This window comes from Chrysochloris asiatica, unplaced genomic scaffold (genome assembly GCF_000296735.1).
Source record: "Chrysochloris asiatica unplaced genomic scaffold, ChrAsi1.0 scaffold00004, whole genome shotgun sequence".
Lineage (NCBI taxonomy): Eukaryota > Metazoa > Chordata > Mammalia > Afrosoricida > Chrysochloridae > Chrysochloris > Chrysochloris asiatica.
In genome coordinates, this window is record NW_006408522.1 from 25,937,995 (window position 1) to 25,965,944 (window position 27,950).

Below are 27,950 nucleotides of genomic sequence, written 5' to 3' on the forward strand. Positions count from 1 at the left end.
AACAGATTTGATACATTAAACACTAAAGACCGAAGACCAGAAGAGTTGTGGGATGACATCAAGAACATCATACATGAAGAAAGCAAAAAGTCATTAAGAAAACAAGAAAGAAAGAAAAGGTCAAAATGGATGTCAGAAGAGACATTGAAATTTGTTCTCCAGTGTAAAGATGCTAAAGCAAATGGAAGAAATGAGGAAGTGCAAGAGCTGAACAGAAAACTTCAAAGCTCAGCTCGAGAAGATGAATCCAAAGACTACAACAAAATGTGCAAAGATCTGGAGTCAGAAAACCAAAAAGGAAGAACACACTCAACATTTCTCAAGCTTGGGGGAACTGAAGAAAAAATTCAACTCTCAAATTTCATTATAGAAAGAATCTCTGGGCAAATTATTGAATGATTCAGAAAGCATCAAAATAAGATGGAAGGAATACACAGAGACACTGTACCAAAAGGAAATGGTTGATGTTCAACTGTATCGAGAGGTAGCATATGATCAAGAGCTAATGATCTTGAAGGAGGAAGTCCAAGGTACATTGAAGGAATTGGCAAAGAACAAGGCACCAGGAACTGATGGAATAAAAATTGAAATCTTTCAAGAAAGTGAGGTGGCACAAGAGGCACTCACTTATCTCTGCCAAGAAATTTGGAAGACAACTATCTGGTCGACTGATTGGAAGAGACCTGTATTTGTGTGTATCCCAAAGAGAGGTGACCCAACAGAATGCGGAAATCATTGGACAATATCTTTGATATCCCATGTGGGTAAAGTTTTACTAAAGGTAATACAAAAATGGCTGCAAGCATACATTGACAGAGAACTTCCAGAGGTTCAAGCCAGATTCAGAAGAGGCCGTGGAATGAGGGCTATTGTTGCTGATGTCTGATGGATCTTAGTTGAAAGCCGAGAATATCAGAAAGATGTTTACCTGTGCTCTATTGACTATGCAAAGGCTTTCGGTTATGTGGCTCATGATAAGCTATGGACAGCATTGTGAATTATGAGTATTCTGGAACACTTAATTGTGCTCATGAGGAATCTGTACATGGACCAAGAGGCAGTTGTATGATGAGAACATGGGGACACTGAATGGTTTAAAATTAAGAAAGATGTGTGACAGGGTGGTATTCTTTCACCATGCTTATTCAACTTGTATGCTGAGTAAATCTGTGAAAAAAACCTTGGCATCAGGAAGACACAGATGATACAACCTTGCTTACTAAAAGTGAAGAAGACTTAAAATATTTACTGATGAAGATCAAAGAGCACAGCCTTCGGTATGGATTGCATCTCAATGTAAAGAAAACAAAAATCCTCACCACTGGACCAATAAACAACATTCTGATCAATGGAGGAAAGATTGAAATTGTCAAGGACTTCGTTCTTCTTGGATCAACTATCAACACTCAAGGAAGCAGCAGTCAAGATATCAAAGGACGTATTGCATTAGGCAAATCTGCTTCACAAGAACTTTTTAAAGTGTTGAAGAGCAAAGATGTGAGCTTGAGGACTAAGGTGCACCTGACCCAAGCCATGGTATTTTCAATAATCTCATATGCATGTGAAAGCTGAACAGTGAATAAGGAAGACCGTAGAAGAACTGATGCTTTTGAGTTATGGTGTTGGAGGAGAATATTGAAAGTGCCATGTGCTGCCAAGAGCACCAACAGATCTGTGTTGGAAGAAGTACAGCATAGTGTCCCTTGGAGGCCAAACTTCGTCTCTCATACTTCAGACATATTGTCAGGAGAGACCAGTCACTGGAGAAGGATATCATGTTTGGTAAGATGGAGGGTCAGAGAAAAAGAGGAAGATCCCCAACGAGATGGATTGGCCAAGTGGCAGCATCAGTGGACTCAAGCATGACAACAATAGTGAGGTTGGTCCAGGATTGGACAGTGTTTCGTTCTGCTGTGCATAAGGTCGCTATGAGTCAGTACTGACTCTATGGCACCTAACAACAATGACGTATGCTTTTTGGCTGGAGCTGCCATCTTACAGTAATCCCCCAAGATGATGAACACAAAGGAAAAGAGGCGGGGTACCCGCAGTATGTTCTCGAGGACTTTCAAAAACATGCGGTCATTCCTTTGGCCACATACATGTGACTCTACAAGAAAGTCTATATTGTGGACATCATGGGGAAATGAGCACAGATTAAAAAGACATGCCCCACAAATGTTATCATGGCAAAACCGGACAGTGTGCTGTCGGCATTGTTGTGAACAAGCAAGTCTAGGGCAAGATTCTTGTCAAGAGAATTAATGTGCACATTGAGCATATTAAGCACTCTAAGAGCCGAGGCAGCTTCATGAAGCAAATGAAGGAAAATGATCAGAAAAAGAAGGAAGCCAAAGAGAAAGGGACCTGGGTTCTGCTAAAGCACCAGCCTGCTCCCCCCAGAGAGGCACACTTTGTGAGAACCAATGGCAAGGAGCCGGAGCTGCTAGAACCTATTCCCTATGAATTCATGGCATAACAGGAGTGAAATAAAGATGTCTGAGGTGTACAAAACAAACAAACACAAAACCAATACTATGCACATGGACCTTGCCTGATAGAATACATAGAAATCAAATTGACTACGTCTGTAAAAATAGGCAATGATAAAGCTCCATATTATCAGGCAAAACAAAGCCAGGGACAGACTGTAACAGACAACAGTGCTGTCAAGTAGGTTCCGACTCATAGCAACCCTATGTTGGGTTTCCTAGGAGCAGCTGGTGAGCTTGAACCACCAACCTTGCTGTTCAAACTGCCTTTCCATCCAGCATATTAACCCACAGCGCCACACCAGGTTATAGCAACTGTTTTTTGGAATTACAAAGACGCAATTTTGATAGATTTTCTTGAAGTAGACACATTGGAGCTTATTAGAACTTTTCAGAAAATCAAAAACTGTGCTGGTGAAAAAAAGGCCAGGAAAGTTGAACTGGGGAATATTTTTTCCGTCACAACAAAGCACCTGCTCATTCTTCAAGGGTAGCAAGGGCTATCTGAGGAGAATTTTGTTGACAAATCATACCCTATCCACCCTAGAGCCCTGATCTTACCCCTATAAATTTCTTTTTGTTTTCTGAACGCAATGAACTCAAATTTGAAAAGGAACATGATTGAATTTCTCAAGCATGTCAAATTGTCTTTTTGACATTATGGTGTAAATTGAAGAGCACAGAATTCTTGGGGGAAGGCTTAGAGAGATGGAAACATCACCTTCAGAAGTATACAGACCTAGATAGATGGAAGATATGTAAAGAATCAATAGCTTCACATTTGTTGTTGTTGTTGATGTTGTTTAATAATGGTTTCTTTGATTTTGTAGAATTTACATATATAAAAAGAAAAATAAATTCCCAGTGCCTGTTACTTTTGTTAAGTAGATAGATTTTTGTTTTGAGATTTTTTATTCTGCAGGAGAAAGATGAGGCTTTGCTTTCTGCTTCTGCAAGGACGTACAGCCTCAGAAAGCCTGTGCAGACTCACTGTGAGTCAGAACAATAGAGACCCCTTCCCCATGACTGTGGAGCCCACGAGGCCTCTCCCCACTGTCCACTTCCTCCCACTGACCTTCCCTGGAACCTCTGAGCCTTTGCCTATCTTGCCCTCCCAAGACTTTATGCCATCCTGATGTTACCATGAGTCCTCTGTAGCCGGACCAAAATGTCATGGACCTAGTCATTAAGTGAAGAGTCGGTGTCTAGTCTATGAACAATATAACTACTAAATTTTATTGATAATGAACATCTCATTTAATTATCTTCAGCTCTTTTGGTACAACACTGGGCTGTCTTCCCATAATTGTTTGAAATCCTAAAGATTTGCAGATTTTCCATTCTCAGGAATGATGGCCATGGAGACCTTGACAGGGATTAGCCTCAGTGAGCAAACCTGATGTCTAATAGTCATAGTTACAGGAAATTTAGGGGTGGACTTTTAACAATAAAAAAACATTTTCTTCACTTTGCAAAAAGAGAGAAAAAAGTGAAACCATATTCCTTTATGCAACAAGCAAATTTAAATTATGATTTGCCTTTCATAACTTTATTTTATTCATACTGTACAGAAATAGATTTTTCTTGAAGAGACTTGTGTACCTCAGAATATGTAAGGTAGATAAAGGTGGTTTGTACTTTGCCACCTGCCCCCTTTATTTTACGATAGCATTTCTGATGTCACAGACTCTGTTTTGGTAGTCTAGAGTTATATACTCTTAATAGGTCAGGTGTGGTCATGACAGTCAGACATGACGTAACCCAATAAAAGTGATAAATAGAAATGTGTTACATTGCTTTGAGAAGATACTTCCCTGCCAAATAGAAGAGAGATTTCTTTAAACCTACTCTATGCTATTGGACTAAAGACTTGGAATCATGTACATTTTGACCTTGTAAATAATTAGTTTCTTATAAAAAATCTGTTAGAACCCTAAAGCAAAAGGAAATCTTGATTAACAAGCATTGGATTTGACTGCAAAGTAGCTCATTTCTTAAAAAAAAGACAACAAAAATCCTCACAAATCTGACTCACAGTTTAGACAGAAAAATAAGAAATATCTTTTAGAAATGTAGGCTATCATGCAGACTTAATGTTGTTTTAAAATAGGTTTATATAAATATTTGCCTAAAGTGGCTCAAATTAAGTAGTTTGAACCCAAGGACAACAGTGTCTCTTTAGTGTAGGCTATGTCTTTATAAATAATTAACTGTCACCGCTAGTGATTTTCTTAGTCTCTCTTTTCCTACGGTACATATGGTTTTAATCATTCCTTCCCACCTTGGGTATGGGATCTGGGACTTCCGCCAAGTGCATCAGCATGCCGGGGCAAAAGGTGTGAGACAAGGGATTTCTGACTGAGCATTGTTCCTGAGCAACTTCCCTTCCAGGGGCAAAAGTGTGAGTTAATCCTGACAGAGCCCGAGTGTGAGGTGTGGAAGTGCTGAGGCAGGAGAGTGTTGTTAAAAGTTTGATCTCACTGATGTGTGTACGCCTGTGTTTCTTTATCCTCTCAGATGTTCGCCCAGGATACTGTTACACAACTCTGGCAAATGGCCGCTGTTCTAATCAGCTGCCACAGTCCATAACCAAGATGCAGTGCTGTTGTGATGTTGGCCGCTGCTGGTCTCCAGGGGTCGCCGTTGCCCCTGAGATGTGCCCCATCAGAGCAACTGGTAAGAGCCCTCTTAATTGTCTGGAGAGTATCCCAACCCAACCAACCCCACTGTGCTCAAAAAAGCAATGTGCATGATGCAGGACATGCACAAAAATGAACGAAGTCCAAGAAAATGTTAAGAGATGCCATTTAGGAAGAGATCCATGCAAAAAATGTTATGTTCAAGTCCTCCTTGTCACTTAGCTTGCTTATTTCCATGGAATGGCCGTCTTTCAGGAGGTGCATGTTCCTTCGTATTCACAAGCTTTTCATTTGGCTTAGTTCTCAAAAGCTCAGTAGAATAAAACTCAGCTTTCCTAAACCCTTTTGGGTGAGTTATTTTGAATACACATTTTTTCTTTTCCCAACATTTCCTTGTTGCCAAATCCTATTTTTTTTTTACTGCGCAATATCTCTTTTACCTTCCATATTCCTTTCATTTTAATTCTTTCTCCTCACCTAGTCTAAAGGCTGATTTTCCCGAGTCTGAATTCTATGTCCTCTAACCATGGTTGCCACATACATTTTCCAAAGCATAATTCGTCTGAAGTCTAGTGTAAAAAGATTCTGCCTGAGGAATGCATAGAGAAAGATATCCATAGACATTTCCCCAGGGTTGTCCAAGTTACCCTGTTTCTCACAAATAAACTTTACCACTTATGAACTTAGCTGGTGCAAGCATTTGTGCTCAGCTGCTAATTGAAACATTGGAGGTTCAAATCCACTTAGTGGCACCTGGGAAGACTTCCAAAAAGTCAACCACTGAAAACCCTATGGAATACAGTTTTACTCTGACAAACATGGGTCATCATGAGTCAGAATTAACTTGAGGGCAACTGTTTTGTTTTGTGTTATTGATTTTTTTTTTTTTAACTTAAACATAGTATTTAGAATTCCCACATCTGATCCCAGTTCATCTTTTAATTCTTGTTCTTCCTGGTAATTTTATTATCTACTTAAGACTCTGTAATCTTGGTATCCTTGAACCCAGTCTGAAGATTTCTAAATTCAAAGTGCTCTGTATTCTTAGAACATCTCCTTAGTTTAGCTCCCTACGCCCGACACCCCATCCTAGACCCAACCTTGTATGTTCTATACCTTCATGTCTATTAAGGCCTAACTCAAATATGACCTAATCCATGATCATCCCAGGATAACCCCTCCATTCCCGTTGCTCTCATTAGTATGGTGGGTGTGGTATAGATCCCACACTGCTCTGCTTTGTGGCTAGGTGTGATCATGTGTTGCTCTCCTACTAGATGATAGATCTCTTCAGGGGATCCCAATCATTATGGCCCCTTCTTCCTCATGCTTTCACCCTTCTACACTATTTAGGAAAAACTGGGTTTGTATCTCTTTCCTAATCTGATTCCTCAACATGTATTTAAATCAAGGAACTTTAGGAGAGAAAATAAATGTGATCATAGACCAAAGTAGCATTTATATGATATTTCACAGAATGTTCACAGAATGTGCATTCCCTGTCGTCATGGGTCATAGGCCTATTTACAGATGTTGCCATAAATTTCTGTTTATTGCTGAGTATTACATATGGGGATTAAAGAAGCAATAAAATCTTTTAGTATGTTTTAACATATAACAAGTCATATAATTTGTCTGATTTGCTCATTGTCTATTGCCTAAAAATATGACCCACACTCTTTAGTTTACCAGGGGACAATTTACGAGGTCACTGTTCAGAAGCACATGACTTTCAGCTGAGACATATGGCTTAGGCACCAGGAGAGCCATCTTGTTAATGAATTTATTAATTTAGGAGTCAGCAGCAGCAGTGTTGATGTGGATTCTTTCCTGTTTTGAAGACTTAAGTAGAAGAGAGGGGTCTAGGGTGGGATTGGGTGCCTGTCGGAAAGCCTGCTGTGGGCCAGATGAGCACAGGGTGAGTTTCTCTGTATAGCTTGGTGGGGAGTTGCTCTCTCCTGCATACCCACAGAAATAGGCCAGACCAAGCAGAGTGACAGATCGAATTAATATGCAAGTAGACAATTGCTTGCTCAACATTCAGTAGCAGTACTACATGCTCGGGGAATCTTATGGGGAGTTATGAAACCGGAAGTATTGCTTTAGATTGATCAATGCTCACTCTTAATAAAGTGTTTCATCTCAAGGTTATTATTGTTAAGTGCCGTTCTGAGGAGTGACTGGTGAATTTGAACCACTGACCTTGTGATTCAAATTAACTTTGCAATCAAATGCTTATCCTGGATTCCAGTCTCAATGGTAGGAAGGGTTTAAATAGGAAAGGTGGACATGTACTGAAAAGAATTAACCCCAAGCTGCTGATCTTCAAAGTAAAGTGGGTCATGGGAAAATTACGAAGCAATACAAAGTGGGAAAGAGTGTAGGGCCCTGTCGAACACAGTTCCCTAGAGAGGTTAAGATGCATTTAATGATATGCATAAAGGAAGCTGTGGTAGCATAGTGGTTACGAATTGGGCTGCGAACCGCAAGGTCAGCAATTCGAAACTACTAGCTGCTCCGTGGGAGAAAGATGAGGCTTTCTGCTCCCATAAAGATTTACAGCCTCAGAAACCCTGTTCAGGGTCACTATGGGTTGGAACCGACTCGACGACACTTAACAACAACAACATAAAAGAATATGCCCACATGCCCCATCTCATCTGATCTCAGAAGCTAAGTAGAGTTGGGCCTGGTTATTACTGATCACTAGTGTGGCGCTGTAACATGAGCACTGAAATGTTAACCACAAGTTCTGTGGTTCAAACCTACCAGCCGATATCGGAAACACTACAAGTGGCTCTGAGCTGGAACTGACTCAATGGTACACAACAGGAAGAATTAACCGAAATGCTTGTAGGCTATCCAACTTCCTTTATACAAATCCCTAAAGGGCTTAAAAACTAAAGGCTGGATTAATACTTGGAAGCAAAGTGAGTCCCATAACATAATTGACATTCAATTTTAACACATAATTATTTAATTCCTCCTACGTGTCATTAGAAACCCTGTACAGGGTCGCTATGGGTCGGAACCGACTCAACGGCACTTAACAACAACAACAACAACAACGTGTCATTAGCAGGGTTAGGCTGAGAATGGGATTTAGTCATGAGTTAGGCATGGTCCTCACTTCAAGGATCCGTCAGTCTTAGTGGCAGAAATTCGGAGGAAAGACACGGCAGGTCCAGGTGATAGCTCGGTAGGAAGGATCTTTGTAATTTGAGAAGAGGGATTGTAGCATGCTGTGTCAGGGAAGCATAAATATATACTCTTTCTACAGACTACCGGGATTCCTGGTGTGGCACTGTGGATTAATGCCCTGGACTGCAAAGTCGGTTTGAACTGCAAGCTCACCAGAAACCCTATAGAGGGTTGCTGTGGGTCAGAATAGACTAGAAGGCACTTAACAACAACAACAGACTGTCAAGAACTGTACAATCTCTGTGGGTTACCAGTTCATATGAATTATAATTAAAATGTTACAATAGAAGTTGCAAGCCTTCCATGCATCTGAGCTGGAATGTCAAATATGATCAAAGAAGTTTTAGAAATGGACCAGAGAGTAAAAGCATGATACATGGCAGCCAAGTGTGTTTGTTGTGTGCCATGGAGTCAGTTCCCACTGATAGTGACCCTATACAATAGAGTAGAACTGCCTCTTAGGGTTTCCCGTCATCTCCAGGTCTTTTCTCCCATGGGGCCATTGGTGAGTTCAAACAACAACCTTTCATTTCGTAGCTGAGTGTTTAACCACTGTGATATCAGGGATTCTTCAAGTATATTTGTTGTTCTTAAGTGCCATCTTGTCAGTTGTAACTTATAGCGACCTTTATAGAGTTTCCCAGGAGTAGCTGGTGGGTTTGAACTGCCGACCTTACAATTAGCAACCCAGTGCTTATTCAACAGAGCTACAGTACTCCCAGATATATTTGTTGTTGTTGTTGTTGTTGTTAAGTGCTGTTGAGCTGGTTCCAACTTATAGCAACCCTGTATAGGGTTTCCAAGAGGCAATTTGTGGTTTGAACCACTGACCTTTTGGTTGGCAGTCCAGTTCTGATCTGATCGTAAAGTGTCACACCAGGACACCCCAGGTATATTTGATGTTGTTGTGAAGTGTCACCGAGTCGGTTCCATAGCGATCCAGTATAGGGTTTCCGAGGAGCAGCTGGTGAGCTTGAACTGCCGACCTTGCAGTTCAAACGGCTTTGCAGTCTGGCGCATTAACTCACAACGCCACACCACCAAGTATATATAGCCACACAGAAATGCATCTTACTGAAATGCATTCGTATTTCAATCTTGTGGGACATTCTGCCAGTTTGCTGTTGAATCAGTTTCAGCTCTCAGTGACCCTGGATAGGGTTTCTACGGCTGCAAATCTTTGCAGGAGCACAAAGCTTCATCTTTCTCCTACTGAGAGACTAGTACGCTCGAACTGGTGACCTTGTGGTTTGCAGTCCAGTGCTCAGCCTACAGAACCACCACGCTTCCAGGGTACAATTGTTGTTGCTATTAAGTCCCTTGAAGTCAGTTCCGACTCATAATGGCCCTGTATAGGATTTCCAAAGAGTGGCTATGGGATTTGAACCTCTGACCTTGCAGTTAGCAGCCCAGTGCTTATCCTACAGTGTCACACCAGGACTTCAGGGTATATATCTAGCTGCATGGAAACCAGAAAAATATCCCCTGAGTTTGAAATATTTATGCATTTCCATAAGATGCACTTCTGTGTCTTATAATAAATCAAATTGTAGTCCACAATGAAATAATATGTATCCTAGTCTATAATTTCTACTAAGGAAGGAACTAGTATAGAAAATATTTATGGGAGAATCACTAAATGATAAAGATAATACAAATTTCAACATTGTAACAAGAGAGAAAAAAGTAATTAAAATAAAACATGGTTTCTTTATATGTTTATTAGTTAGAAAACATGAAAATAATTAGTAAATACATCTCTGGAAACCTGGATAATGTTTACATACATCTTTGGGGAGTCCTGAAAGAACTGTATCACAAACCTAAATATCAGTGAAGTCCTGGCATTGTGAAAAATGGGAAGCAGACTAAATGTGCAATCATACGGTTAATCATTGATTACATCAAGGTGTGCTGCAGGGAATCGACATCATGGTTGGAGGATCAATTTTCTTAAAAGATTTTCTTAAAAAGTAGGGTTGATTTCTGTGGACTTATGGCACAAGCTACAGCTCACCGTTGTGTTCTGTTCTATGTTTTTCCAGAGGATTTCAACAAGCTGTGCTCTATCCCTATGGGAGTTCCGGGAAGACCAGAGTATCCTTACGCACCCATTGGCCCCATTCCTCCAGTTCACCCTATTCCTCCTGGCTTTCCTGGACCTCAAATTTCGATCCCTCGACCACCAGTGGAATATCCATATCCATCTCGGGACCCATCAAGTAAGAATGTCAAGTCTTGTCATTACCTTTCTTGCTTAAATCAGATGAGCTTTTATTGGTGTTTTTAGACTGTTTGAATCGTTGAAGGAAGTTGATCAGTTGTCAGATTAAATATTCAATTTACAAATACATTGTAAATTCTTAAGTTGCCTATTGCAAAGAGAAAAATGTGAGGTGCTCCAGAGATTAGTGTCCTGTTGTTAACTGATTTTCAGCCAGCTGCAGGAGAGTTTTGAATTTAAGGAAAAGGTTTGAACTTGATTCCCAGAATGACTTAAGAGAAGAGGCAAAAATACAGAAAAACCTGAGGAAGGCAGAGCCTGAGTAAGGCATAAACTTGTCAGAAGAAGAAAGTTCAAGATATTTTCCACTAAAGTGAATGATAGAAAAACATTAAGACCACATCCTGTCAAAGGTAGAAAACTTTTTAGACCTAGAAAAATAAGGTAGCCCCTACAAGTTTTGGGTTTCACAGATTTTAGTACTTTGGATGATATATCTTGCAAAGCAGTTTTGCAAGTAAATCCCAATGACTCACTGCCTTTGTTATTTCTGTAGTCTGGAGGCTTGAGAATGAGCTAGAGAATGGGATGGGGAGAAGTCGTCAGAGCAGCAGGTTGGAATTGGACCACAGTACCTGTCCAAGTGCACCATTGGTGTTGATAGGTGCCATCAAGTCAGTTCAGATTCATAGCGACCCTGTGCACAACAGAATGAAAACTGCCCGACCCCGCAGCATCCTCATTTAAGCTTGAACCCACTGCTGCTTCCACTGTGCAGACCCATTTCGTTTTGTTGAGGGTCTTCCTCTTTTTCTCTGTCCCTCCATTTTGTCAAACATGATGTCCTTCTCCAGGGACTGGTCCCACTTGATAATATGTCCAAAGTATGAGATAAAGTCTAGTCATTCTGGCTTTTAAGGAGCATTCTGGCTATACTTCTTCCAGTAGTCCATGGTACTTTGAATATTTTGTCCAACACTGTAACACCATAGGGCACTTGACCACTGATGACAGGATCAGAAATTGTCACAGATAATCTTTGTCCAAAGGGTATTTCCCTACCTTTAAGATTCAGCATCTCCCCCATTGTTACCAGATTAAGTAACATCAAAGGTGCCATCATCATTTTAAAGAATTTACTGTTATTCGTCTAGGAGTGGTGCCAGTCAATATCACCACTGATTACTGCCAGTCTTTTCGCTACCTCTGTCAAAATGGGCGCTGCATTCCAACTCCTGGGAGCTACAGGTGTGAGTGCAACAAAGGGTTCCAGCTGGATCTCCGTGAGGAGTGCATTGGTATGTAAACTCTAGACGGACACTAAAATGCAACTGTGATTCTTGTGCTGTGTAGTACTGGGTTCCTGACGCTGCTGTAACAAATCAATTCAAATTTAGACACTTAAAACAACACAAATTGGAGGTCTTAACAATGTGTGATTCAAAGTCCAACACAGGTCTTATTGAGTTAAAATTAGGGTCTAGGTAAGGCTGCATTCCTCTGAAGCCTTTAAGGGAGAATCCATTTCCTTCTTTTCCAACTTCCAGAGGCCACCTACATTGTTTGCCTTGGGGCTCCTTTCTCCATCTTAAAAAGTCAGCAGAATACACCTTCAGACACAAGAGTCTGACTCTTTGTTTCTCCCTTCTAATTAGTCTGTGCATTTAAGGACCTTTATGATTACATTGTGCATACCTGTATAAGCCAGTAGAACTCCCTTATCTCAAGGTCAACTGATTAACAATAATAATTTCATCTACAGCCTTAATACCTCTCTGGCAAGGCTCACTCTTTGTTTCTCCCTTCTAATTAATCTGTGCATTTAAGGACCTTTGTGATTACATTGTGCCTACTTGTATAAACCAGTAGAACTCCCCTATCTCAAGGTTAACTGATTAGCCACAATAATTTCATCTATAGCCTTAATACCTCTTACATCAGAATTCACAGATTCTGATGATTAATTAAGCACCTTTATTCTGCCTACTACATTGATTACTACCTTTCATTATAAGATACATTCAGGTCATTGATGGATGCTACCTCCAATTTAAGTCATTTTACCAAAAGCCTGACCATTAAACTAATCCCCAAATCATGACAATTTGCACACTTTACTAATTTAAATGGTTAGTTTACCAACTCTCTCTGGTTAGTCATTAAAAACTGAAGAAACTTAAAATTGTTGACAAGAAGGCATTTAAGCCATTAATGACAAGAATAACCCATTTGTTGGATTGGATGTTATTGTCATTAAGTGCCAGCAAGTCATTTCCAATTTACAACGACTCTCCCCGTGTAGGGTTTCCTAAAGAAAGACCTTCCCATATAAGGATCGCTGGTGGGTTTGACCTGCTGTCCTTGTGGTTAGCAGTCCAGTGCTTAATTCCCATCTAGGTCCTTATGAGTCAATCCATCTTTCAGTCAGTTCTGTTACAAATTCCAGTTCTATCATTTGAATCAGGTGGAAATATGTAGCTCTACGTTCATCCTACTACTTAGTTTCCTGCAGATATGAATGCTCCTTCTAGCAGCATACCCCAGAGCATCACTGTATCCTTAGAGATGGTCCAGGGCTGGGCTCAGGATGAAACCTAAGCTTAGGGTTGGATGCAGTGAGATTATATCGGCCTCAGCTACTAGGAAGCATCTGAATTAGTAAGTGAGTTATCTTTGCTAAACTCCGATGCTTTATCATTACAAATAGGAGAAGATAAACCTGTTGATGTCTAAGTGATAATTCTCAGCAACTTTAAAATTAGTGAGAGCCTGTGTCCTGAGAACACCTCACCTCGGGAGAGATGTGGTGGATGAGAACAGTTCTCTAAAATTGCTTTACATTTTGTTCTGATGTTCTTAACTGAACTCAGCAGGTAATGTGTAGATGTAATGGGGAAATAAAACTTCAAGAGATACTGAGAATCCTATCCAGAAGCTAATTCTACCATGTTTATCTGTTCAATTCTCCTGTGCTAGACTCAAGAAGAGATGGTGTTTGTGAGTTTTAGGTGTTGCCTTGCTGTGTGTTTGGTGGTTTTCTCTGAAAAGTGACCCAAGGCACTTACGCATTTTAGCTCTTCAACTAGTCTTTAAATGACTAGTATCATGATATATTGTAGTGAAAATGAAAACGATTCTCCCATTATGCTATTTATTTCTTAAAAGAGAAATGTTTTATATGTGTGTACAAGAGACCAGTAGATGGGTCTTGTGGAGATGAGTTATTGCTACCTAATTTGTTACTAAGTATCATTTATGTTTTGCAGATATCGATGAATGTGAGCGAAACCCTTGTGCTGGTGGAGAATGTATCAATAACCAGGGCTCCTACACCTGTCAGTGCCGAGTTGGCTATCAGAGCACACTCACCCGTACTGAGTGCAGAGGTATGATCCAAATGTGCCCAATGCACACTCTGCTTCTGAGAAGTTCAGTGGTCTCGAGGTAGACTTTGCCAGAGAAGCTGAAAGGGAGGACCCCATTACTTATTGTACTTAAATCCTGAGACTGTCATTCCAAAGGACACTCATTGAACCTGACTAACATCCAGATGATTTTAAAAGATGCTCCTGTGCCTATGGGGATGTCTTATTTTCACTCCTATTTTGTGACATCTATTTCCTGTTCATTTTAAATCTGGAACTCAAACTGGGACTGTCGCTTGTTGGCACAGAAATGTAAAAAAGTTCCAGACACGATTATATCCAACAGAATGGTCTAAAGGATAGAAATGGAAAGGTCTATAGGATAAAGAAGTACCCTAAGTTCTTGTCTGTTAAGTGTGGTGAGAAACAGCACCACTGGGCACCTTGGAATCAGCATTTTAATCTGATCTCACAGTGATCACGTGCACATTCAAATCTGCGAAGCACTGCTAGAAATGCCCCTTTACAGTATGTTTCACATCTGGCTTCCTTCATAATTAATTGATTAAACCATCCAATATGCCTTTTACCTAATAACTTTCATGGGCTAAGTTCCTAGAACACAAATGGGAAGTACTCCACAGGCTCACATAAGTCAGACATGTTTATTTGTAAACTTGGCACAAGATGAGCTGTATTGTTAATTCAACAAAGCCAGGGTTAAAATTAAATACAGGAAAAGACTGTAAGAATGAAATAAGAAAAGGAAGGTTTGTAACACTCAAAAACAATGGTATCCACTAAGGAAATTAAGTTTTTTGGAGGGTTTTGTTTTGTTTTGTTTTTTGCCTCTACTTGTGAATTAGTTACATATCAATGGATGATATGTGGAAGTTTTTTTTAATTTGTATCAGTGAACTGATTTTAGAAGCTTTTGAATTTGGTTAAAACTCAGAGATACCTTTTAGTGCATTTTAAAAATGGCAATTTTGAGCAGAAAATACTGGAACATGGCATTTCAACCTACTATATTCTGACTTGCTCCGCACTCCAAAAAACAGTAAAAACCATAGTAAGAGCTTAGGTAGTGTAGTGCTTATGAATCAGGCTGTGCTAACCTCCAGGTCAGCAGTTCGAAACTACCAGCTGTTCCTTGGGAGGAAGATGAGGCTTTCTGTTCCTGTAAAGATTTACAGCCTCAGGGTCGCTTATGAGTAGGAACCAACTCCATGGCACAGAGTAGAAACCAACTCCATGGTGCAGAGTAGGAACCAACTCCGTGGCACACCACCACCACTACCATATTCTCTTCATGAACTACTTATTGAATTATAGATAGTTTGAATATTTAATTAAATTTGGAATCTTTTAATATCATGAGTATTGTTTGAAACATTTAGCAATTACAATTGTACAGTATTAGAGAATAATGAAACTTATCTCTAAGAGACAGAATGATTAAATTTGCAAGTAGAAGAGATTATTGGAGAGCACACAACTGGAGTAAGATTCAGCCAGGGCAAATGCATATTGTTGTCATTATCTGAGATTTAATTTACAAGAGACTGTGAGGATTACTTACAAGCTTCAAGTAGTATCTGTTGTTAGTTGCTGTCGAGTGGATTCTGACTCACGGCAACCCCGTGAGTGCAAAGTAGAATCACTTCATCAGGTGATCAAGGCTGTGGACTTTAGAAAACAGATTCCTGGGCCTGTCTTCCAAGCTGACTCTGAGTGGGTTTGAGCTACCAACCTTTTGCCCAGTAGTTGAGTACTTAACCCCTGTACCAACTTTAAGAACTAGTGTTAAGGTTATCATGAATATGAGAAGTTGATAATGTGCTCACATTTTCTTAGTAGATGGAAGTTGCCTTAGAATGGTCAAAAAAGCTGTCTACTTAGCTGAGGTGCAGTCCACGGGGGCTGACTAGAAGCTAATGGAAGAGAGAGAGGGAAACGTAGTACAGAAGAACTCTAAATGGCAAGCTTTTGATTTGTCTTGAAAGGCAGCGAGGAAACCAGTGGTGTTTTGAAATTGGTGAGGAGAACAAAAGCTGGATTCTTTATCCTGTTTATTTTATCCTCGGGCTTCACAATGATTATAGAATCCAGAAGAAAAGTCTGCAGAGGAATATATGGCTTTTACTATTCTTTGGAGTGTGGAGCAAGTCAGATTTGAGCAAGTATTAAGAAATACATAGATGAGAAAAAGATCACTGTTGACGCAAAGATCAGACAGAAGCCCAGACTACCACAGTGAGTCCAATGACTCGTGTGGAAACCATTGCTGGACCTGCACAGAGAGAAAGTGGGTCTGAGGGTGAACCACAGGACACGCACAGATGCGGGGTAGACAGTCAGAATAACTGATATGCTGTCAATGCAAATTCTTGTCCTCCACAGGATGTTTATACTTAGGCAAATGCGCCTCACGTCTGGTTGATAGCCCTACACAGTTTTCTAGTTTCTGTCTTCTGTGAATAAAAATTCACTTTATCCAGGATAAGTCAGGGAAATGACTGTATACTGTGTACACAAAGCAGTAATGTCCTGGAAATAGAGGGAAGTCCACATAATTCAGGGGGCCAGTGTCCACTTTGGGCTGCTTGGTAATCTATAAATGAAAAACCAGATATAGTTTACTCAAGTTATCAATTTTAACTGTTCTATATTGTTGTTGTTAAGTGCTGTTGAGTTGGTTCTGACCTATAGCAACCCTGTATAGAGTTTCTGAGGAGTAGATGGTGAGCTTGAACTGCTGACCTTGCAGTTCAAATGGCTGTGCAGTCTGGCACATTAACCCACAGCGCCACATGAAGCTCTGTTATTTGCTTTGACACAATATTTAACCTGATAGGACAAAGGAGGGATGCCCCCTCACTGCCAATATTTTATTTGGTAGGTAGGATATTCATACAGTCGTAAAAGAGACAAAAATGATATAGCAATAAAACTGTAGGTGGGTGAGAGTTGCCATAAGAAAGGTAAGCATTTCAGTCACATGATTGGTGGTTTTCAAACAGAATTAAGCAATGTCTTAAAAAAGAAAAAAAAAAAAGAGTAGCATTTCTGGTTTCTTGTGTTGTTATTAAGTACCGTCAAGCTTGTTCCAACTCATAGAGACCCTCTAGAGGGTTTCCAAGAAGAGGCTGGTGAGTTTGAACCACTAACCTTGTGTTTCAAACCAACCTTGTGGTCCAGTGCTTTATCCCACAGTATCACACCAAGACTTCCTGGTTTCTTGTAGTTCTGATTTTATCAACTATTTTAATTTTAATCATGCATTGGAAGACACCAGCCAAAGTTCAGTATATATATATATATATAGAGAGAGAGAGAGAGAGAGAGTATATATATATATATATATATATATATATCTATATATATATATATAGAGAGAGAGAGAGAGAGAGAGAGAGAGAGAGAGAGAGAGTCCTGGTGTAGTGCTTTGGGCTAATGAGTCAGACTGCAAAGTCATTTGAACTGTAAGGTCGATGGTGCAAGCTCACCAGCTGCTTCTTGGAAACCCTATACAGGGTCACTCATTATGGGTCGGAATCGACTCGACAGCATGTAACAACAATTATATATATATACACACACACACATACTGACTCATAAAATTAGGTTTGAAAATACTGAAAACCACCTTTTGAAAACACCTAGTTAGAAATTAGAGTTAAGATTGAAGACTACCATATGGTGTTTTTTCCCCTGTCATCTGTCTTTTAATGGTAATTGTTAACTCTAAATGACATATTATTTGCTACCATTTTATATTGAATAATATTATTTAGTAATTAAAACCCAAGGCTAAGACCGTGAGTTTGCATGTGGAAGAAGGGAGGAATAAAGCTATTTCTTTTTGCCTTTGATCTAGACATTGATGAATGTTTACAGAATGGCCGGATCTGCAATAATGGAAGATGCATCAATACAGATGGGAGTTTCCATTGTGTCTGCAATGCAGGCTTTCATATTACAAGGGATGGGAGGAACTGTGAAGGTAATAACATCATAGTTACGTTATTCCCCCACCATTCATCCCTGGTCCTTTCAAGCTCAGGACACTTTAACAAGATCAAGCCAGATACTGTACAAAAGAAAAAAGTATTACATATATTTCATATATTATCTGGGAGTCTAGCCTTATTTTCCATAATATTCATGTTCCTAGTATGTTATCTTTAATTCACATCTGCGTGAGTTAAATGACATCTTAAATATACTAGAGAGGCACTTGACACTTACAGCAATAGTGTCATGTAGAGTGATGAGATCTTTGTAACAGACCTTCTAACGTTATAGAATCAGAATGAAAAACAACAAAAAAAATGTTAATAAGAGTCACCTAAATTTAGTCATTTTTAATTCTTTAGTTTAAAGTTTTAATCAAGTAATAAAAATACTACTAATCAGTTAGTATCTGAAAATGTAAAATTTGTTGGAGCAAAGTATTAACTGTGGGTGAGCCTTTACAATGCCTCTGGAATTAATCACCTCGTGTTGAATTCAGCTGCTTCAGACATTTTGTCTTTGTCCCTTGCCATTTTTCATGAACAGAAATGATGAATATTACTGATGAGATTTTTACCTCATGGATCTTCAGCAAAAAAATGAAAAATGCGCCTTATCGTGTTTCCCAGCGTCTTTGGGAAAGATCCCAACAATCTATTCATACATTAAAAGAATTTCAGAATTGTTCTTAGAAACATTTTTGGCATCATATTATCTCAGTGATTCAATTCAAAAACAATGCCAACATTCCCGGTTGGGATAGAGCCCTGTTTGAAAAGAAAAAAAATCATAAATTACTTTGGTCTGACTAAAGCTTGTAAGTGAAAACACATCATGTCTAGAAGAGCAAGTGCTTCCCAAGACAGTCTTGATTTTAAATAAAATAGCAAATTGATGGCTGTGGAGGCACAGCGCTGTGATCAAGGGATCCGAGATGGAGCTGGCATGACTGTACTCCACAAGCAAGTTGTGCATTGAAAATAGTCAGTTTCTCTTACCCTTATTTAATATTGCCTCAAGCTACATGATGTACTCTGTTTCCTCTTTGTAAAGAATCAGGATGTAACCTTAATGCATTTGAGATCATTCCCTTCATGTTCATTTTGATTTTGTTTTGATTTTCAGTGTGTTAGAATTTAGAAGTAATATGAATCTGTGAATTAAATATACACAGCAGATTGTTAATACGCTTTTCAGTTTATAAACTGCTGTTCCTAAAAAGGGCGCTGGTAGTTGCTATTGAGCCAAATTCCATACACACACACACACACACACACACACACACACACACACACACACACGGAAACCTGGGAGACTCAGAACTCACCAGGATTGCCTTGTTTTTGAGTTCTTGCAAGTTTTCCACCTTTGGCAGTGGACAGTTTAGTCACTCTTCTATTGCTCTCTATTTGTGGAAAATATTTGAGTTTTCCTTTTCCAACAGGTTTCTGCCTTATGCCGGTTCTGGCTTTTGCAGGCTTTATTGTATAGATCACAGACTTATATCCTAAAATAAATCTAGTGCTGTAAGTAACATGTGCATGTCCAACCTTGAGGACATGAGATGTATATTTCGTATGGCTTCTCTTTGCATGCTATAGTTTGAATGAAAATCAGCTTTAGACTATACTAACAATAAATAAAGAAATGTTAAAAAAAAAAAATTATATTCCTCTGGTTGGCATTTTTTTGGTGATAAGCTTACTCTTTTGGTGATAAGAGAATGTGTTTTTTGCATTTTTCAGATATGGATGAATGCAACATAAGGAACATGTGCCTTAATGGAATGTGTATCAATGAAGATGGCAGTTTTAAATGTATTTGTAAGCCTGGATTTCAACTGGCATCAGATGGACGTTACTGCAAAGGTTTGTGCGAGGAAATACTAAACAATACTTTTCACATCTTTATTCTCCTCTTTGCATTGTAGCAACTTTCCTTGTTTAAAGGGGTAAACTGCCCTTGTTGATTCTGTGCATTTAAAGCACCCCTAATTCTGGATTAGGAAGCTTTACCAGAATCCCTTCTGAAGCCCAGCCACCTATAGAGCCACAGTTGATGTCCAGAGGCTGAGCTTATTTCGGAAGAGGTATTTGTGTCTTCTCAAAGGAGCCTGGAAGATTGCTTAGATGGGGCTTATGGTTCTTCAGGCCACCTGCCATTCTGTCTACAGACCAATGTGTGCATCGTTCTAATTAAGCTGAGATCTGTCTCATCCTTCCTTTTGGGGAATAGTGGCAGTTAGACTTTTCATGATGGCTCTTTGCCATTTCTTACATCTTCACCTGGAAAAAATAATGAAGTCTCTTATCTACGGTAGTCTCTTCCTTATAATTTTTTCCAGGTATCTTAAGGTAGAAAAAAATATTCCTTGGATAATTTTTGTAGGTTTCATCAAGTCTCATAAACGGAAATGGGAAATAGAGTTGAGCAGAAGATATAAACCAACTAAAAGCCATGTTCAGCTTGGTAACTTTTGAAATCATCTTTCTGCTTCAAGTAGTGAGGCAAGCGAGGGTTTTTATTTGTGTTATTGAACACTGGAGTGCTGAGAATTGTTGGGCATTGATTTGTGCTTGGTGTCTACTGCTTTCTGTCCAGTAATGAGTGATTTATTGCTACACTTGGGTTCAAGGTCTGGCTTAGATCATGCTTTTTAAAGAACCTCGTACTCAAAACAGGTCCAGAAAATCTGCTCCTATACTGTATTCAAAGCCTTGTATTGGCTGTTTCTGATAAAAGTAAGGCAGAGTATGCAAAGGATCCTAAACTGAGAAAGCAGAATGAAGTCATATGATGTCTCTTCTCTGACTACCCAAGGTACTCAGAGCTAGACAGATTTGGTGAAAGTTATAGAAGAAAACTTGGTATCATGCCTTTGGCAAGATGCAGATTTTCTCCAGGCTTAAAAGAGCATCTGAATTCTGGTTGTTTTCTTTATGTTCTTTATAACCTTCATATCAGAAACTTTTAATAGTGTGCAAATCTGTCTCCATAACTAAAGAAGACAGTTGAGATTTTTTCATTTAAAATAAGAAAAGTATTTCTGTATTTTTTGAGTCTTGTGCTGGGATGCGCATATAGTTGGAAAGATAAGATTAACACCTGGAAATAGTCTACGGTATGGTGGTTATGTGCTGTGGAGTCTGTTCTGACTCATAGCAACCCTGTACAGGGTTTCCGAGGCTATAAATCTTTACGGGAGCAGAAAGTCTCATCTTTCTCCCACAGTCTACAGTATGTTATTGTTAAGTGCCATTGAGTCAGTTCCAACCCACAGTGACCCTGTATAGAGTTTCTGAGGAGCTGCTGGTGAGCTTGAACCGCTAACCTAGCGGTTCAAATGGCTTTACAGTCTGGTGCATTAATTCACAGTACCACACCAGGACTCCCTGATATGAGACAACATAAAACATAGGCTGAATTGTACAGATTAAGTGTTGTACAAGTGAAACAAAGGGGAGGGAAATTATTGTGGGGATATTTGGCATTTGGCTTCCAAACAAAATATCAGAAGGAAATGTGAAATCCCCTTTGTGAGCAGAAGTTCTGTGAGAACACATTCTCACAGAATATACACCAAGTGTACACCAAGATTCATTTTCAGTCCCTATAGGCTGCTGGTGACGTATCCACAGCCTCTCAGCACTCAGTATATCTGATCGGTCATGCTGATATAAATATTTCAGAAGACATGATCTCATTGGTTAAAGTAGATTTTATAGTCATTTACCACCAGTGAAAATGGGGTCTTATCCGTCAATGGGTTGTTCCATTATTATGACCTCACTGGTGAAAGTAGGGTTTGTAATCATTTGCAGCCAGTGAAATTGGGTCTTTTCAATCAATAGATTAGTCCATTTATTTAAAGTGCCTTATGATTTAAAAGATTTGTTCTTACTATGACCCTCTGGCTTAACAACTGAGAAAAATAGCAAGAGTTAGGAAAAGACTGCTTCCAATGTTTATCTCTGTCTTTTTATTCCCTTAGTGTGAGCAATTGTGAGGAGGAAGGAAAAGGATCAGGACAGTTTTCTTCATTTTGTTGTTCATTGGGTCCCTAAGAGTCAGAACCGATTTGATAGTTAAACACAACAGTGCATGCATACACTAAAGGAAGTAAAAAGAGAGAGAGAGAAATATCCTTTCTATAATAAATTTCTCCTTCATTATTTTTCTTTGTATGTCATGAGACAAAATTTTTTATTAGTTCTGAATCCACAAACATGGGTCTTACTTTACTCTAAGCTGAATAAGCAAGACTTGGATCCTTGGTGCAATGCTGCCAGTTAATGCACTAGATTGCAAGGTCGCTTTGAACTGTAAGATTGATTTGAACAGTAAGGTCATCAGTTCAGGTTCACCAGCTGCTCCTTGGAAACCCTAAACAGGTTTGCTATGAGTCAGAACCAACTCGACGGCACTTAACAACAGTCTGTAAAGTCATTGAAACTGATCTACAGCATGACCTCTCTGAGCACTCTCTGAACGTTCAGGACTTTCCTTTTGAGCACAGCGCTGTGTTACATCACTGTCCCCATTGAAAAACCTCTGTGTTGCCATACAGACTGTAGTCACCACTGTTTTACTGTATGTTGTGACTTGAACAGCATCATGGCTGGAATAACTGGACCAATTTGAGTTCATGTACTTAAATATAACTGCTGTTTTAAAATACAATCTGTACATGGAACCTTGGACCATCTGAATATATTTTGTGCCAAACAACACAAGCTAAGTAAAACACAGAGGTGTTTCACTCTCAATTTGCCTTTTTAAGGTCAGATGAGAGGAAATTGTCACATACCTAATTGTATATTATAAAAGGAGATGTTATGAAAGGATTTACTTCTAAGCGTTACATGTTTTCCAAAGCACAATTTTGGATACTTCCTTACTTCCCCATATTAAGGCAAAGTAAATCTTGACTATTATTAGTATATGTACTATAGAGTATTTTACCGGCTCTTACTAAGTATATACATTTGTTGTTGTTGTTGTTAAGTGCCATCGAGTCGGGTCCGACCCATAGCGACCCTGTACAGGGTTTCCGAGGGTGTAAATCTTTACGGGAGTAGAAAGCCTCATCTTTCTCCCGCGGAGCGGCTGGTAGTTTCGAACCGCTGACCCTAAGGTTCGCAGCCCGATTCGTAACCACTACGCTACCAGAGCTCCTTAAGTATATACATACGATGCTATAAAATATTTGTAATGTTTAAGCAAGACTTTTCTTTGATGTGTTCCAATTGCATATGATGGTGGTGTTGGCTAAGAATGGTCAACAAATTAATGTATACTCATTTTTCCAATCTCTTTTTATGGTACTTCATCAAAGCTCTATTTATATATCGCTTGATGTCATGTTCATTGTCCCAGAGACCTGTGTGATATTGGAATGTACACCAGTCTGAATACCAGAAGGAAAAATCTTCCTATCCAGACCAGAGACAGAATTTATTAGCAAGCTAGTTTCCTAGCCATCTTAGAAGAATTCCCTGTGAAACATTGCACAAGATCCTTCGTTCTTTATCAGCTCTTCTTCCTTCAATTCTTTATTTGCCTTTGTGATTCTCTTTTTGTACCAAAAAAATTAAGAATCTGAGTAGATCATTAAAGTGCCTTTTTATGGAAGAGAATTAAGTTGAGACAGCTAGTTTCTCTCACGAGAATGCGTTTCCCTGAGATTTTTAGTATTGATGTTGCATAGTATATTCTATCTTCTCATTTTCAAGTGCTGTTACAGAGTGGTGAACATGTTATGGTTTTAGATGAAGGTCACTGCATTTTAACGAATGCTTTTTCCCACCGCAGATATTAACGAGTGTGAAACTCCTGGGATCTGCATGAACGGGCGCTGTGTGAACACTGACGGCTCCTACCGATGTGAATGCTTCCCTGGACTGGCCGTGGATCTGGATGGACGTGTGTGTGTGGGTAAGACAGCAGCAAGATTTGCCAATCAGTAACACCCATCAGTAACAAAGCACATTCTTACTTTAGAAGATATTATAATAGTAAATATTTGCAGAGAAATAAACCAACAAGGATCAGCTCTCTTACATGAATTGGATATTCATGCAATGGATGAAAAAATGAATTGAGATAAAAGAAAGCCAAGGCTATTCCCACATTCCCCCTCCCTTTTCCCCTAATCATATTGTTGTTGTTTTTGTTGTGAAGTGCCATCAAGTAGGTTCCGACCCATAGCGAACCTGTATAGGGGTTCCTAGGAGCAGCTGGTGAGCTTGAACCACCGACCTTGCAGTTCAAACGGCTTTACAGTCTGGTGCCTTAACCCACAGCACCACACGGGACACTCTTAATCATATAGCTTTCCTCAATTTTCTCCAACCTTTGCTTGTTGCTAATGCACTCAGAAATTGCTGTCTATATACTCATAATCTCATGGTGAGTATTTTAATTGATAATTAAGTTGCCAATGGGATGCATAGAACGCAAAAGAAAATATGGCTACTCCATATACTTTTTGTTACCTGATTATAGTTTTCTATGGCTTTATAAGAAGCTTGATTTTTGTTGAGAGATATAAATTTAATTCAAATTATTTTTAAGAAAGGCTTTCCCTTTGAATTGGGAAAGGGTTGAGCATGGCCGGAGGAGCCTTCTCTCTGGTGGTAAAGATAACACCAGTAAATTGTCCAGCCTCCATAGATTTGATGTGATGAGCTTTTCACAGATTAAACTTCTTCCTTTTTGAAAAGTACACTGAATTCAGACATTCAATAATTACATGCTTATTTGGGGGTGTGCCATGTTTCTAATAAAGCTCTTATTTACCATAGTGTGAGATTCAAAATTTACCTTGTCAACATTTAATAAGGGTCTATACCTTGGTAAGACATAAAAAATGAATGAGTTTAGTAAACCACGATAGTGGCTGTGTGCCATCAAATCAATTTCTAGTCATAATGATCCTGTGTAGGGTTTCCGAGACTAAATCGTTACGGGAGCAGAAAACCTCGTCTTTTCCTTTCAGGGTGCCTGTTGTTGCTCCAACTCATAGTGACCTTGTATAGGGCAGGGTGCCTGGTGGACTCTAATTGCTGACCTTGTGGTTACCAGAGCTCCTTAAAACATGATAGCCCCTAAAAGAAAAAGGAAAAGGAAATCTGGCTATCTGGCCATGTTCCAAACACTGCTTCCAGTGTTTGGAAGCTGAATGTGCTGCTATTTTTCATCTCTTCAGCATTAATACCAGAGACCTTCTCTGTGAGTTACAACAGGGACAATGGATAAATAAGTCAGCTTCAACTTTGACCTGGGAGGTTCTTGATCCGCTTGAAGCAACAGTGTGATGACAAATGCTTCTTCCTATGTAGACACACACATGCGGAGCACGTGCTACGGCGGATACAAGAGAGGCCAGTGTGTCAAACCTTTGTTTGGTGCTGTTACTAAATCTGAATGCTGTTGTGCCAGCACCGAGTATGCTTTTGGGGAGCCGTGCCAACCTTGTCCTGCACAGAATTCAGGTATGTGGTGCTATGGAGGTGCCCTTATAATGCCCCCCTATTGCTACCATCTGTATTCTTTACTTACATACTACCACAGGAAAGGAGTACACTATGTTCTCCAGGTACAACAATGCCTTCCGGAGGTCTTAGCAGAGGCTGCGTAGTGTCTAATCACATATAATTTTACCTACCATGTATACTTCCATATAACTTTATATTTGCATATATTCATATCCTTTAATATACTGCTTTAATTATTTAAAGTACTAGTCTTACATGCTTTGGGTTTACAAGATAGATGAGTGTCATGGGTTACATTTTGGTGGTGGTGGTTGCTGTGTGCCTTGGAGTCACTTCTGCCTTATATACCTCTGTATGGTTTCTGAGGAGTGGCTGGTGGGTTTGAATCACCAACCTTGCAATTCAAACCCACCTTTTGGTCCAGTACTTATCCTACAGCATCACACCAGGTCCCAGCTGACTGAATGGAAGAGGCAAAACTTACCATACAGGAAGGACCCTGTGCAAAGAGTTCTGTGTTTTTGTATTTTCTCTGGACCAACTGCATCTCCAAAGAATTCTTGTAATACATAGGAAACTGATGCCAGCTTATGAAAAGATGGCCAGTAGCAGTAAAGTTAAGAATCTTTTCCGAATATGAGGCCCACTTCCACTAACTTCTGTCTTATATTTGAATGCATTTACACAGAAAAGTTACACATGTGCAAGTGGTTGCATTAAATTTGGTTTTCCTTGAATGAAAATGCCAACCCATGAAGGATCTGAATGTAGACTGTTCCTCATTTCAGGAGTGAGAGAGGAAATCTTTTAAAGACACTGAAAATATCCAAAAGGTCTATCTTTAGTCATTTTATTGAGAAATTCTGGCCATGCAACAGCTAAAGGTCATCTTTGCCTTCTGGAAATCAAGCAGGCTGGTTAATGTTGCTATTAAGTGCTGATGAGTTGGTTCTGACTCATAGCCCCCCTGTGTAGGGTTTCCTAGGAATGACTGGTGGGTTTGAACCACCGACCTTGTAGTTAGCAGCCCAGTGCTTATCCTACAGCACTACACGAGGACTCCAAGCAAGCTGCGTATGACGAGGATGTGTCCCATTGGCTAATGAGGCTGATTCACTTTGTTCAGAAAGTCTGCTTGTCCCTGAGCCTTCAAGCAATAGCATTCACTATTGGAATTTGTCAGCTAAGTTCACAGGAGTTTGACTCTAGGAAAACATTCTTGTGTGTCTCCCTACCACCATTTTTGTGATATGATATTGAGTTGTCTCATAGTAACATCTAACATTTATTAAGTACTAGAGCTGCACCAGGCATTTTCCTGAGCATTCTCCATGGTATATCATAAGTCCATCATGTGAGTTGGATATCATTATTCCCAGTTGATAGAAGGGAAAACTAAGAGAAGTAAATAACTGGCTTCCAAGACCCCTAGCAATAAGCTCTGCAATCAGCATATAAATTTATGCAGGCTTCAATCTACAATTAACAATAGACTAGTAACAGATCTCACCTAAATGGAAAACATCATGACAGTAATTTGTTTCTATTTAGGGCAAGCATCAGCTAACTTTGCATTCACTGTAAAATTGCTTTTTATAAAACTGGCATGATTTTTATTTTCCTGTTTATTTTGTATAGCATTTTAATTAATTGCTGATGTGAGAGGATGTGAAGGAAATTTTTCTTGTTTGCTATCACTGTCTGGCTTTCAAGCACACAAGGAAAACTACCTTCTGTCATTTGTTCCCTTTGCAGATGATTTCAAAATTAAGAAAGTTCACAAATTTCCTCAAATTTACATTTGTTAGAAGGCATTAGGCTCTGAAGGATTCAACATTGATTTTGGGCTGTATAGTTCATTTGTTAAAATACTGAAGTTGTCAATCATTTCATTTTACTGGAATACACTATCAGTACCCATGGAAAAAGCAGCCTAGAAATCAAACAACATATTGCATTGAGGAAATCTTTAGCAACAGACGTCTTAAATGTGTTAAAAAATAAAGATATCACCTTGAAGACTGAAGTTCATCTGAGCCAAGTTATTGGTATTTTCTTTCAGTCACTTTATATGCATGCAAAAACTGAATAATGAACAGGGAATAGCAGAGAAAAATTGATGCCTTTGAATTATGGTATCTGTGAAGCATATTGAGTAAACCAAGGACTGTCAGAAGGCCAAACAAATTAGTTTTAGAAGAGGTACAGCCAGAATGCTTCTTAGAAGCGAGGACTGAGACTTTACCTCATGTATTCAGAGGGTCCAATTAGTAAGGGCACAGGGCATGTTATCAGGGGGGGCCAGTCCCTAAAGAAGGTCATCATGCTTGCTGAAGTAGAAGGTCAGGAAAAAAAGGAAGAGACTCAAAGAGATGCATTGCCATAATAGTGGCAACAATGGACTCAAATAGCGAGTGTTCATTCTATTGTACAGAGGGTCAACAGTGAAGTGTAGTCAGCCTTTATTTCTATTGTACAGAGGGTCAACAGTGAAGTGTAGTCAGCCTTTATTTCTA

At 39.4% G+C, this 27,950-nt stretch overlaps 1 protein-coding gene across 1 annotated transcript in view; it reads left to right on the top strand.

Annotated features, from left to right (window-relative positions):
- The window catches only part of FBN1 (fibrillin 1), a 321,082-nt gene that overhangs the window by 196,491 nt on the left and 96,641 nt on the right, over nucleotides 1–27,950 (top strand). The window contains exons 9-16 of the mRNA XM_006831678.1: nucleotides 5,010–5,168; nucleotides 10,378–10,554; nucleotides 11,711–11,854; nucleotides 13,823–13,942; nucleotides 17,802–17,927; nucleotides 19,684–19,806; nucleotides 23,750–23,872; nucleotides 25,279–25,431. Coding sequence (XP_006831741.1) covers nucleotides 5,010–5,168; nucleotides 10,378–10,554; nucleotides 11,711–11,854; nucleotides 13,823–13,942; nucleotides 17,802–17,927; nucleotides 19,684–19,806; nucleotides 23,750–23,872; nucleotides 25,279–25,431 — 1,125 coding nt within the window. The remainder of the gene's footprint in view (nucleotides 1–5,009; nucleotides 5,169–10,377; nucleotides 10,555–11,710; nucleotides 11,855–13,822; nucleotides 13,943–17,801; nucleotides 17,928–19,683; nucleotides 19,807–23,749; nucleotides 23,873–25,278; nucleotides 25,432–27,950) is intronic.